At 49.6% G+C, this 15,000-nt stretch overlaps 1 protein-coding gene across 1 annotated transcript in view; it reads left to right on the top strand.

Annotated features, from left to right (window-relative positions):
• gpc1b (glypican 1b) overlaps nt 1-6,568 on the top strand; it is a gene marked incomplete at both ends in the record, with an annotated part of 67,812 nt that extends 61,244 nt beyond the window's left edge. The window contains 4 exons of the mRNA XM_080547102.1: nt 2,387-2,518; nt 3,775-3,908; nt 4,784-4,959; nt 6,360-6,568. Of these exons, the coding sequence (XP_080403228.1) occupies nt 2,387-2,518; nt 3,775-3,908; nt 4,784-4,959; nt 6,360-6,568 (651 nt within the window). The remainder of the gene's footprint in view (nt 1-2,386; nt 2,519-3,774; nt 3,909-4,783; nt 4,960-6,359) is intronic.
• Nucleotides 6,569-15,000: the final 8,432 nt, after the last annotated feature.

Below are 15,000 nucleotides of genomic sequence, written 5' to 3'. Positions count from 1 at the left end.
CTCGGTTTTCTGACGGTGGAAAAAAATATGTAAATAGCGTCGGGGAACAAAGGCGCCTCTGTTGCCGGGCCCGTGTTCCTACGGCCAGAACTGGGCCTGGGGTTCTGCCACAGTCTGGCTGGCCTCAGATCAGCCCCTTACCCACTGCCCCCGTTCCGAAACCCCAACCTCAACCCTCAGGTGCGGCCGTCCAAAAACTGACCAGACATCGGTCTCACTCCCACTATCTGTCGCCATGACGATCCATCACACTGACCGACAGTGGTTAGACAGTGTTATACAGATTCATTTTCCCACATACATTATTCAAAGACTCTGGTTTTTTCAACCGACCGACCCCAATCAACTCCTCGCCGCTCCCCCCCCCCCCCCGAGACCCGTCTCGATCGCCCCCTCATCCATCATTAGAACGAGCGTGCGTGTGTGTGTAATTTGGCAGACCCCATCCTCGGAGCGTACTGTAACAGAGAGGGTAAGGTCAGAACCGATCACCGGACCTCTCCTGTACCTCTGGTCCAATCGGATCGTAGGGAGGGACCTGGGAGGGCGAGGCTGGCGGAGGTAGAAATTAGGAGGACTTAAGCACACTGTGATGCATGGGATGGGAACGAGGAATGGGATCAAACACACACACACACACACACACGTGTCCTCATTCCATTCCATTCCATGTATTACAGTACAATCTCCCCCTGTCCTCTGATTCCAATTTGGGTGGATTTCCCCGCCATGTATCACTTTCCCAGTAGCCTCCGGCAGAACCCAGAACCCAATTCACACATTATGTATTAAGTATTTAGTGATCCTAAAACTGCTGTTTGTTACATCAAGTGGGCTCTTCAACAACTTTCGTAAACATGCAAAAAAAGCGGAAAACACATTTGTTTTTTGTTTTTAAAGAAGCTTTTGGGTCATTTGCCCGGCTTGAGAATCGCCGACATGTGGACCTTTTTCACCAGACCGTGTCACGTGTTAGCACTTGAGGGGTCATTTGACCCATGTGAGTAAATAAAAGTGTTATATCTTTGCACTCGATCACATTTCAGGACCCTCCTTTCATGACTTTTCCTAGATATGTGCGTTCTACCACCCAGTATCCTTACATTTTCAAAATCAGTAGTTATAAAGCTATTTTGAAGTTTTTCTGTGTAGGAAGCAGGCTAATTTACAAGCCGCCAACTAGTGGTCGCAGCTTCCCATTGTGAAGAGTAGGAAAAGTAGTAGGAAATAAGGCACGGCTGTTCTAGTGTTGGCAGTTCTCCTATACAGTGCAGGTAGAGAAAGCATCGGTGTCTCTATCACAAACAGGCCACACAAGATGCTTTCACTCTCATTTCTCCTATACGGCAGATATACTCGGACAATGAGGACAACAACAGCCCAGAAGGTCTTGAATAGTGAATTTCTCCCTCATTCAGACCTGGTATCCACTTCTATATGACTTTGGTACTGTTGAAATGAAGGTCCTTTGGCGATGTACGGTTGTTTTTCAAGGCCAGGAGCAGGAGGGGGGCTGTCAATGTGAGAACACAATGGTGCATTGTGCTGTCTTGTATAGTGTAAGGTTGCTCAGCAAAAAAATAAATAAATAAAAGTCTTCGGAAAAATGGAAGATACTAGAACTAATACATGTCGGCCTTAGCTTAGCCGCATTCAGAAGTATAGGGGTTTAGAGTTCAGTTCTGTTGAGCGGGCGGAGGGGGGGGGTGGGTGGGTGGGTTCAGGGTTATTGTGTTTCACCTCCCTGTCAACACCAACACCAATACAGATTGTGTGTCGGCGCGTACTCAACTTACAGCACAGGGGGTTTATAGGACAAGATTATAGCGCAGGTTTTTTTTATTGAAAGCCCAAGGACTGAGTTTGTCAGAGAAAGATTGAATTGGTGCCACGCTGATGGATGTGTCTGGCCCCGTGGATGTTGTTTGGGGAACATTCAGTCATTTTAAAGATTTCTCCCCTCCCCGAATACAATGTAGAACTGTACAACAGTCGGTCCTTTTGGTCCCCAAAATAAATGAGCATTTGTCCTGACAATGTACCCCCACTGACCAACTTGTCCTCTTCTTCTCCTCTGTGTTCTCTCTTCTCCCCACCCCTCTCTCTCTTTCTCTCTCCACCCCTCTCTCTCTTTCTCTCTCCTCCCTCTCTCTCTCCTCCCTCTCTCTCTTTCACCCTCCCTCCTCCCTCCTCCCCTCCTCCCTCCATCCCTCCTCCCTCCCTACCTCTCACTCCCCTCCCACCCTCCATCCCTCCTCCCTCCCTACCTCTCACTCCCCTCCCTCCCTCAACTCCCTCCTTCCCTCCTCCCTCCATCCCTCCTCCCTCCCTCCATCCCTCCCTTTCTCCCTCCCTCCCTCCCTCCTCCTCCCCCCTCCCTCCCTAGGTGTTCCAGGCCTGTGGGAACCCCAGAGAGGGGGGGACCAGCAGCACGGGGATGGACGACGTAAAGAAGAGGGGGAAGGTGACCGTGGAAGACAAAGTCAGCCCCACCCCCGGGTCCCGGCTGGAGAAACTGGTTAGTGTTACCACGGCGACCATGGCTTCCCCTTCCTCTGTCTGTGACTATACCCTCTATCTTTCTGACTATTCCCTCCATCTTTCTGACTATTCCCTCTTTCTTTCTGACTACTCACTCTTTCTGACCTCCCTCCATCTTTCTGACTTCCCTCCATCTTTCTGACTTCCCTCTATCTTTCTGACTATCCCCTCTTTCCTGTAGGACTGAAGCGTGTCGTCAGAACATGGTTAGTTTGAGTTTGTTGAACTTCCGTTTCAAGCCGAAAATCCCAATCCATTTTTTTTTTTCTTCCCCATTAGGATTTAACTTCAAACAGCTTATATATAAAAGAGTTGTGTAATATGAAGGTTCTATGAAGGTTCATTTTCTGGTCCGATTAACTAGCGTTTGTTAAGTCTTCACGTAGTTGTTTCACATCACTTGCGGGGTTCATACATTTTTCATGTTGTGACATAGAGTCGAAAAATAATTGAGAATCGGTTACTTGAACCGAACACTATTTAATCAGAGGCAGAGAATGTACCAGAAAGTTGTAAGCCTACCCCGTTTAATACAACACTTCTATGAGCTGTTTGAATTTTCCTTTAATCCTGATTAGAAAAATGAATTGGGATTTCTTTTTTTTTTGCCGCCTTGATCCAGAAGTAAGTGACACAAACTTACATTTCTGGACGAAAATCGCTTAGCTTCTTATATTCCTCGCTGGTGTCAGGAACGTGTGACACGGCTGTGTGTGTTTCACTCTTTGTTCGACATGATGCGGCAGTCTGCTCGACGTCAGTTGGCTCGGAAGTACTGTTCAATAGTGTCACATGACAAGACGTCCTTAGGCTGTGTGTGTAGGCTGTGTGTATAGGCTGTGTGTGTGTAAGCTATATGAGCTGCTACATGTATGTAACCCCCTCTCTCCCCACTCCTCCTCCCTCTCTCCCTCCCTCCCTCCCCCCTCCACCCCCCCTCTCCCCTCCACCCCCTCTCCCCCCTCCACCCACCCTCCCCCTCCACCCCCCTCCACCCCCCCTCCCCCCTCCACCCACCCTCCCCCCTCCACCCTCCCACCCTCCCCCCTCCCTCCCTCCCTCCACCCCCCCTCCCCCCTCCACCCCCCCTCTCCCCTCCACCCCCCCTCCCCCCTCCCCCCACCCTCCCCCCTCCACCTCCCCCTCCACCTCCCCCTCTCTCCCTCCCTCCACCCCCCCTCCCCCCTCCACCCACCCTCCACCCCCCCCCCTCTCCCCTCCACCCCCCCTCAGGTGTCCGACGTGTCGAGGAAGCTGAGGGACATGCAGCCGTACTGGGTCCAGTTACCCAGCAGCCTTTGCAGCGACAGGGTGGCCACCGGGGCGGGGGCAGAGGACAAGTGTTGGAACGGGATGTCACGAGCCAGGTAGGACACACACACACACACACACACACACATAGGAACACATACACACACACACACACACAGTACATACACACACACACACACACAGTACATACACACACACACACACACACACAGTACATACACACACACACACACACAGTACATACACACACACACACACACACACACAGTACATACACACACACACACACACACACAGTACATACACACACACACACACACAGTACACACACACACACACAGTACATACACACACACACACACAGTACATACACACACACACACACACACACACACACACAGTACATACACACACACACACACACACACACACACAGTACATACACACACACACACAGTACATACACACACACACACACACACACATACTGTAGGAACACACACACACACACACACACACACATACAGTACATACACACACACACACAGTACATACACACACACACACACAGTACATACACACACACACACACACAGTACACACACACACACACACACACACAGTACATACACACACACACACACACACACACACACAGTACATACACACACACACACACACACACACACACACACACAGTACATACACACACACACACACACACACACACACACACACAGTACACACACACACACACACACACACACACACACACACACACACAGTACATACACACACACACACACACACACACACACACACAGTCTCAAATCACCTCCCAACCCCCTTTCCTTATCCCACATATAAATAATGTTTTAATCTGAGATTAAAAAGGTGAAAGAGAGAGAGGGAAGCCATTGTTAGAGTATTGTTATAGTGTTGGTTAGACCCCGTGTGTCCTGTCTGTCAGGTACCTCCCAGAGGTGATGGGCGCGGGCCTGGCCAGCCAGATCAACAACCCGGAGGTGGAGATCGACATCACCAAGCCAGACATGACCATCCGCCAGCAGATCATGCAGCTGAAGATCATGACCAACCGCCTCAACAACGCCTTCAACGGCAACGACGTGGACTTCCAGGACACCAGTGAGTAGTCAGGTCCCAAATTCACCCATCCCCTGAATCATAGTGAGGAACAATATAAAAAATAACTGACCTCAAATCAGTTCATCCTGTGAATCATAGTGACGACTACTATTAGGAGGAACAATCTAAAACTGACTCTAGATCAGTTCATCCGTCCCCTGAATCATAGTGACTCCTATTAGGAGGAACAAGCTAAAACTGACCCTAGAACAGTTCACCCATCTCCTGTTAGGAGGAAAACAATCTAAAACTGACCTCAGATCAGTTCATCCGTCCCCTGAATCACAGTGACTACTGTTAGGAGGAACAATCGAAAACAGACCCCTAAAACTGACCTCAAATCAGTTCAACCATCCCCTGAACCATAGTGACTACTATTAGGAGGAACAATCTCAAACTGACCTTTCAGATCAGAGTCCCTGTGGAGCAGAGAGCTCTCACTCCACCACGGTCAGTAAACCTCCAAACAATGAACAAGCCCGTCATCCGTTAAGACCTCGCTCACTCTCCCCTCTCTCCGGCTAAGTGTGTTAAATGGGAAGTGGCTATTTCTGTCCGTTAAGCTGAAGGTAAGTAGGAGATGAAGAAAAGAACCCAAAAAAATGAAAAGTGGCCTGAATTGGGACGCCGTCGCGTTGAATAATTGAGGTCAGACTTGTTGGGTAGTGCGTTACGTTATGCAAGCCTCACTGTGGATGAGTGTGTGAGCCACCCGCCCGCCACTGGCACAGAGACGCTAAGCCGGGGAGGGGCTTGAACCCTCAACACCTCGACACCCCGCTTTCTCCTGCCTCTTTAGGTGTCCATCCAGATGCCTGATTAAAACACTTCCATGTAGGCTACTGTAGTTTTTTTTTATCCGGTGTGATCAGTGAGTGGGAGTGTTCATTGAGTAACAGATTAAAGATAATGGGTCTCTCTCTCTCTCTCTCTCTCTCTGGCTCGGTTGTTGGACGGTCGCCAAGGAGGGTTACTGCGAAAAAAATGTGAACGAGCTTCGCAATCCTCTCTGAGTGCTGATGTGTTTCCTGCGCTTTTAAAAAGCCACACTCTGGTTTAGACGTAGCGTAGCTTCAACGAGCGGGGTGGCGGGTGGGAGGGGGTTAACAACCCAAGGGTATTTCATTAGTTTTAAATATCTGGGGGAAAAAGTATCGGGACTATATTTCACCCAATAGTGCTCAATCAGCTTCTCTCTTATAATTAAAAAATAAAATAAAATATGAAATATACTGTATTCTCTCTTTCTCTCTCTCCTCCCTCTCTCTCTTTCTCTCTCCTCCCTCTCTCTCTTTCTCCCTCCTTCCCTCTCTCTCTTTCTCCCTCCCTCCACCCCCCCCCCCCTCCTCCCTCCCAAAAACACATACAATCTTTTTTTTCTTCTTCTTCTCTCTGCCCAGGCGATGATGTCAGCGGTTCAGGAAGTGGAATGTGCGCCGATGACAACTGTCCCCGGGGGCCGCGCCTCATCGTCCCCAGCACGGACCGGCCCAAACTCTACGCCTACGTCCCCGAGAACAAGAAGGTGGTGAAGGGCGTGGCCAGCCAGACCCGCCCCCGCCTCTCCCTCTGCCTGCTCTCATTGGTCACGTTGCTGCTGCGGCGATAATCTACAGGGGAGGAGGAGATAATTCCACCAATCGGGACTGAGTTTGGGACGTGGAGGAGGAGGAGGGGGGGAGGGAGGGCGGAAGGTTGGGGACATCGGTCAGGAGGGGAGGGGGGGAGGGGAGGGTTAGTTACTTTGCCAAAATGAAAACGAAAAAAAAAAAAAAGAATTAAGGAAACAAAACGGAAAAAAAATACAAACGGATGGACTTTCCTTCTTCGGTCTTGGATCAGAACAAAATGGAGTGATGATGAATATTCATAGATTCTTTTGGTTGGTTCTGTTCTGGTCTTATTTTATTTTATGGTATATTTACGGCACCACTAGAGCTGGTCTTCTTTTCACAACTGTTTTTTTTGTTTTTCTGGTTGTTTGGGATCGCCGAGATACCTCTGCCTACAGTAAGACATGTTAACAGTCTGTAGACTAGAGAGATGCATACAGTGTGTTGGTGTAGGTGATGTTGGGGGGGGGATGTGTGTGGGGGGGGGGGGGGGGGGGGGGGGCTTTGCAGTAGCGCTCAGCCTAATATTTGTCTTTTCTCCATTCATTTAAACTGCCTATGTGTTTGTAGGATTACTTATTTATTAAAAAACAGAGGAATACAGAAACCCGCCCCGCCCCGCCACCAACCCCCACCCCCCCTAACAACCATCCCCCACCCCCCCCTAACAACCCTCCCCCACCCCCCCCCCCAACAATCCCTACCCCCTGGAGTGCTTCCTGCTCCCAAATATATTTATAGATGAAATAACTTTCTACCACAAAACTCAAATGAAATAAACTATTGATGAGTTTTTAAGGGAGGATAATCTTTACCGGAGGGGGATTTACAGTAATAAGACCCTCAGAAACCCTTTCAGCATTTAAACTACCCCCCCGGCATCACACAGCACCAAGGAGGCAAGGCAATGAAAACACCCAGAAGCCCTCAGTGCATCAGCACTTCCTGCTGCCTTCTCATCAAGCTACAACAACAACAGCCCCGATCGCATGTCCTCTCACGTGACCCCCCCCCACCCCATTCTGTGGGAACGTGACCCCCCCGCCTACACCCTCCACACTACACACTATCCATACTACACACTACACACTACACACTATCCATACTACACACTACACCCTCCACACTGCACCCTACACACTATCCATACTACACACTACACACGACACACTATCCATACTACACACTACACCCTCCACACTGCACCCTACAACCCTCCACACTACAACATCCACACTACACCCTCCACACTACACACTACACACTGCACATTACACACTACACACTACACCCTCCACACTACACACTACACACTGCACCTTACACACTACACCCTCCACACTACATACTACACCCTAGACCCTACACACTGCACCCTACACACTACGCCCTCCACACTACGCCCTCCACACTACGCCCTACACACTACACACTGCACCCTACACATTACACCCTCCACACTACGCACTCCACACTACACACTGCACCCTACACACTACGCCCTCCACACTACACCCTACACATTACACCCTCCACACTACGCACTCCACACTACACACTGCACCCTACACACTACGCCCTCCACACTACACCCTACACATTACACCCTCCACACTACACACTACACCCTCCACACTACGCCCTCCACACTACACACTACACCCTCCACACTGCACCCTACACACTACGCCCTCCACACTACTCCCTCCACAATAGACACTACACACTACGCCCTCCACACTACACACTACACCCTCCACACTACACCCTACACACTACGCCCTCCACACTACACCCTACACAATAGACACTACACACTACACCCTCCACACTACGCCCTCCACACTACTCCCTCCACAATAGACACTACACACTACACCCTCCACACTACACACTACACCCTCCACACTACACCCTCCACACTACACCCTCCACACTACACCCTCCACACTACACACTACTCCCTCCACCCTCCACACTACACACTCCACACTCCACCCTCCACACTGCACCCTACACACTACGCCCTCCACACTACACACTACACCCTCCACACTACACCCTCCACCCTCCACACTGCACCCTACACCCTCCACACTACACCCTCCACCCTCCACACTGCACCCTACACACTACTCTCTCCACAATAGACACTACACACTGCACCCTACACCATCCACACTCCACACTACACACTACACCCTCCACATTACACCCTCCACACTACACCCTACACCTTCCACACTACACCCTGCATCCTACACCCTTCACCCTTCACCCTTCACAGTATACACTACACCCTACAAACTACACACTACACCCTCCACACTACACACTAAGCCCTCCACACTACATCATCCACACTAAACCCTCCACAGTACACCATCCACAGTACACACGTGTATGAAGTGCACTACGACCAGAGCCCTGCCCTGCAGTCACAGGGGTCAAACAGAGATGCACTCTAACAGAGACGAGGGTGCCATGTGACACGTTGGCCACCAGGGGGGGGGGGGTGTCCTCCACGCCACAGCGGTCGTTAGTATCGACTCTACGGCCGGGCCAATAGGGAGGTTGAACGCATCTCTACTCCGGCGATTGGTTGGGTGGGTGGAGGTTTGAGCAGGGATGTAGAGGTTGTGTATTATGTCACACTCTAGCATGTGACACGTTCAATCCTCGTGATATCCGTCACAACTCACAACGACGACTTTGTGCCCTATTTTAGAGGCTTAACGTCGATGTTAATGACTGGATGACTCACGTTGTTGCTGCGGTGACTGACATCATCGATGTCTATTATATTCACAGTATGTAAGGGGGTTTCTTTTGGACAGAGTCAGCCAGCAGCAATAGATAGGGGAGGGAGGGAGGGGTTAAAGATTGCGCCAACACACACTCGTTAAGCCCTTTGACCGTTTGTCTCTAGTAGCTTCCAGTGTACAGAGCGTCGACCAGTCCACACACAGAGGGGAGGAGAGGAGAAGCACTGCACTTATATATATAACCACTTGTCCTAAAGCAAGACTGTGTGTACATATACGTCTGACTGCCTCTGTTTGAATGGGTGCTCTCCAGGACGACATGATAAATGATGGGATGTTCCTTCTGTCTGTTTTTGTGGGGCGGCGGGGGGAGGGGAGGGGGGGGGGGGGGGGTTCTCATCTTCTCCTTCGCCTCCTCCTTTGTTTCTCTTTCCATTCTCCTCATCTCTCTCTCTCCGACGACGACCCTCTCTCTTTCACGTCTCTCTCTCTCTATGGCTTCCTCCTCCTCCTCCTCCACCCCCGTTTGCTCTCCATCTCCCATCTCAGTGCCTTTCTCTTTTCACCCCCCCGTCCTCCACCCCCCCCCCACCCCCACCCCCGACACCTCTCTAGTATTCATCTATTCTCTCGGCTTTCAAAGGTTTCATGCTTTTCACGCGACAGAACGGCAGCCTGACATGATACACGCGTAGGTACTTCAGACTGGTTCAAAGAAATGTCACGGCTCGCCTATTACTGTGTGGGAGGGTGGGAGAGACGGTGTGTGTGTGAGTGTGTGCGTGTGTGTGCGTGTGTGTGTGTGTGTGTGGGGTCTCTGGAAAAGAAGGTTTTGAGGCTTTTTAAATTGGCGCAGAGCATGCAGTGTTGACATGTACCGCATAGGTACGACGGATACAATTCTCTATTCAACAAGGTTGATGTTATTGTCCTCTTTACGACGATAGATTGATAGATGTGGATGCACCTGTGCACCTGTGACTGCCTGTAAATGCCCGCCCCCCCCGCCCAAGGTGACCAGGGTCTGGGTCCGGTCCATTTCAATATAAGATTGAAATTCAGATTAAAATTAAAATTCAGGAATTATACAGATCCTCAATGAAAGTAAATGGCACTTTTTTAAAAAGAAAGAAAATCTTGATTTGGTATTTTCAATTCATCTCCTGAACCGAAACAGAATTGAATTGACCCCCCCCCCCGCCCCCAACCCTGCCCTCTGACCCTGGGGGCGACATTCCGATTCCAAAAACTGACAAAAACTACTTAATCAAATTCACCACTTCACTTTCCACGGCTACGTCTCTCAATGTTGTCTGCCTGAAATTTGCACAACCCCCCCCCCCCCCCCAAACTCTCTCCTTCTCCAACCCCCCCCCTCCCATTTGTGTATAGTTTAGAGCCCGCCCCCCCCCCTTTAAACGCTGCACTTTTATGACGTACAAAGCCTATAGCGTCTTCGATATAGGATGGCATTGTCTTCTGCACAAAGACATCACGAGATGGTTCGATCGACAGGGGTGAGTCGAATAGACGCCCTCCAGAAATGTTAATTCATGAGGATTGTAAATGGATGCCGATGAGATGATAGATATGGACCATTGAGATGTCTCCTGTAGTCCTGAGAACGATGTGTGTAATACCCTAGACCGACCACCAGGGGCTCTGATCCACCACTATAATCCCCTTCATGAGTTGAGGCGGTGGGTAGAAGTTGTTCTAGGATCAGCGTATTCTACCCCCTCCCCACCACCAATCCTAATGTTAACCACACAGAGGGAGAAACACGAAACTGACCTTAGATCAGCCTCTATGTTGAGTTGAATGTGGCTGGCATTTTCTGAAAGGTGCCGATTTTTAGAGAGAGAGAGAGAGAGAGAGTGACAGAGAGACAGAGATAGAGTGACAGAGAGAGAGAGATAGAGTGACAGAGAGAGACAGAAAGAGAGAGAGAGAGAGATATAAAAAGAACTATTGGAATTTTCTTTTTTGATTTTCTATTTTTTGTTTTTATTGTTTTCAAAAATCAAACCTATGGAGAGTTTGTGTTCAAGGTGAAGATAGATGCAAGAAAGAGGTTGAATAATAATAATATGTGTCATTCGCTGTTGTTTGTTCCTGGAACCTTGTGTCAATTATATACGTTGTAAGATTTTCAAGATGTCTGTGTCCAACTCATTTCATGATGCGTGTGTGTATATGTGTGCGTGTGCTTGCGTGTGTGCATACGTGCGTGTGTGCATATGTACGTGTGTGTGCTTGCGTGTGTACATACGTACGTATGTGTGTTTGTGTGTGTGTGTGTATATGCTGCCTGCGCATGTGTGTGTGTGTGTGTATACAGTATATGCCTGCTGAGAAGCCCCTTTACTAGCCCCTACCCCAAGGCATCTCAAGTAGATCAAAGAGCAACAGATTGATATTAGCAACAATACACTATCAGCGCTCCCTTTCCCCTCTTATTAGGCTAGGCGGCTACGTATAGTTGACACCATTCCTAGTCCTCTCAGATCTACTGATGCCTTTGGGAACGGGCCAGGGTGGAGCGGCCTACATGGAAATGAGACACACACACACACACACACACACAGTACCGTCTGCGCGCCGCCGTTTCCTCCCAGAGCGCACGTGGCCGCGCGCCGCCACCGCCACACACACTCCGTCCGCTCCGGTGACCGTTACGAGGAGGGTGTGACATCTGCCTCGGGCCCTACCCGGCGAAGAGGGGCTCCCACTAGACCTGGGTGTATGCTAAGTGGTTTGTCTTGTCTCTGTGTGTGTGCGTGTGTGTGTGTGTGTACCACCGCAGAAGCGGGTCGTGCAGTGGCTTCCACAGTGACCGTTTAATAACATTGTTTTACTCGACAGCGGTCCCCTAGGGATTGTTATGTATACTGTACACACTAGGGGGAGGGGGAGGGAGGGGGGGGGGGGTGGTGGAGGTAGAAACCCATGCATTTACAATGAGCCTGGCTCCTTTCCCTGGGCTGGTGGAACACACACAGGACCTGGAAGATGGTTATCTGTGGCCAGTGTCCACACTTAAGCGTACCCTATAGGATGAAAAGAAGCAATGTTGGCCGACGCGTTCTAACTGCTAATGCTAACGTGCCGCAGCAGAGGTGATCCGGAGGCGCACACTCTCGAGATGAGGTAAGCTATACTGCCTGTGAAATAGAAACTCAAGTGCCCCCCCCCACACCGCCTCCTCCCTCCCGAGGAACCTGGAGGATGTCCTCTTGGCCTAGCGGTAGATGCTAGTGTCTTCCACACGAGACCCCTGGGTTTGAACCCCACGGTGTTGTGGTATAATGGAACAGGAGCGTACTGTAGCCTCCGCGTCACCCGGTACTCAGTACCCAGACAAATCGCGCCCCCTCACTCAGTGAATCCCGCTGTAACAAGTGAACAGATGAACCGCGACTCCGGCTCTCTCTCTCTCTCTCTCTCTCTCTCCTTCTGACATTTCACTTACCCCCGTCCTCGTTAATTCTGCGATGTGACATTTCAGTTCATTGGCATTTCACTCTGTATTTCGGTTAGCAGTTCGGGCACTGGGGGATGAGTGGGTTTTGATGAGCCTCCTGCTCCAAAACGTCGCTTTTCCTCGTAAAAAATAAATAAATTTAAAAAGGCCTCCCAGGATATAGTGGTGGCATGTCTGCGTTGATATTGCTCCGAGCAAAGACAATGTCTGACGCCACCACACACAGACACCACTGTTGCGTGTCTCATTCGGTGTTGGGAATAGTCGTTATAGTAGAAAAGATAGTAGTAGAAAAACAGAAATATCTATTTTTTTAAATGTTATTCTTACCTCTCCCCTGCGCCCTTGAGATCTTATGCACTTATCCGCTTATCCACGCGACAGCCTTTGTAACCTGGTGCCATGCAGTACCCTCGTTTGCCCACCCGGTGGCACTAGGCGTGAGAGACTCAATGAGGAAGGCCAGGCTGAAGGCGTGGGGTGCAGTTTCCAACCGAATGCTGTGACCAAAGCTAGCTACGTCAATAGAAAATATGCTGTTGAATGGATAAGGAGCCGTATTGATTCTGTCTAGCTAGCTATCTGTCTGCATACTACACGGATTATGGAGTCCTTCTTAGAGGAAGAGGAATGTCGGTTGTTATCGCGATACAATGGAAGGCTTCACTCTTCTCCAACCGAACATAGTATAGATTTTTATTTAACTTCAATTATGAGTCATGTCATTGGATCTTGGATCTCTTCCACACGAACGGCTCAATGTTTCATTCAAACACACGCACACACGCACACAGACACAAATACATCAAAGAGATAGAAACAAACACACACACACACACAAACATCCAAAGATAGAGAGACAAACACACAACACATACACAGATAGAGAAACACACACACACACACACACACACAAACAGTACTATTGATCTCCTCGAATCACACCACACAATGCGTGGCAGGGCTGTGCTGAATGAGCAGCCGGGCCGGCGGCTTGCCCTTTTGTTCAAAGCACTTTCATGAGTGACTGACTCAACCCAGCAGCACACAGCCCGTCTCATTTGAAATATCACATCAACACGCTAGCAGACTCGTCGATAGGATCTCCCCCTGGGCCCCACACAACACAGAACACTCCTGGGTCTAGCTTCCCTTTCACACACTCTCACAAGAGGCTCCAGGGGTCTCTCTACACACACACACACACACACACACACACACATACTAGCTAGCCTTGAGCGTAGAAGTCTGGGGGTTATAAACATGTAACAGACTGTGGAAGTGTGTGAAGATGGTGATTCTCAGAGATGACTCCAAGGTAAAAGTCAGTAGTGAGTAAGTCTCAAGATGGTGTACGGTCCATACACATGGAACACAAAAGAACGATTTCAAATGAACTCCCTCCTTTCCGTTCGGGATGCTCTCCGAATGGAGACCGTCGGAAGTCGAACACCGCTGTGTTCGCAGTCGGCGTGGCGGTAAGCCTTCGCAGGTGATGTTTGATCGACGTTATATCGGTATTTTTAAACGATAACCGACATTTATTTGATATTGTTACTAGCTGCGTTTATTGCCCCAGATGTTCACTCACATCTGTGTTGATTTTATGAGGTATCCGTGCGGCCCTCGGACACGAACGGCGTAAAGCCGGAGGATTCGTAGCTGACCAGAAAATCCATTTTGAAACATTCCCTTTCGAATCGGCCGAGTCCAGCCAAAGATGCAGAGCCTGGAGAAGCCGTATTTCTTCAACCAAATCTCCTTACATGGCCTGTGATCTCACCCTGTGTCTGTTGGCTAGAGAGACTCTCTCTCTCTCTTTGTATCTTTGTATCTCTCTCTCTCTCTCCCTCCCTCTCTCTCTCTCTGTGTCTTTGCTAGATATTCTCTTTCTCTCTCACTCTCTTTCTCTCTCTCTCTCTCTCTATGTCTTTGCTAGAGAGATTCTCTTTATCTTTCTCTCTCTCTCTCTCTCTCTCTCTCTCTCTCTCTCTCTCTCTCTCTCTCTCTCTCTCTCTCTCTCTCTCTCTCTCTCTCAGGTCAGACCAAGGTGTTTGCAGCGTACTGACTATCTAAAAACATCAACACAAACTAATTTATTTAGTTTTCCAGACGATAACTGTTTTTGCTACCGGTAATTGATGTTTGCCCGAAGTCCACAGTCAACCTACCATCAGAA

Source organism: Nansenia antarctica (assembly GCF_963989245.1).
Source record: "Nansenia antarctica genome assembly, chromosome: 16".
In the NCBI taxonomy this organism is placed as follows: domain Eukaryota; kingdom Metazoa; phylum Chordata; class Actinopteri; order Argentiniformes; family Microstomatidae; genus Nansenia; species Nansenia antarctica.
This window is presented reverse-complemented; position numbering and strand designations above follow the sequence as displayed.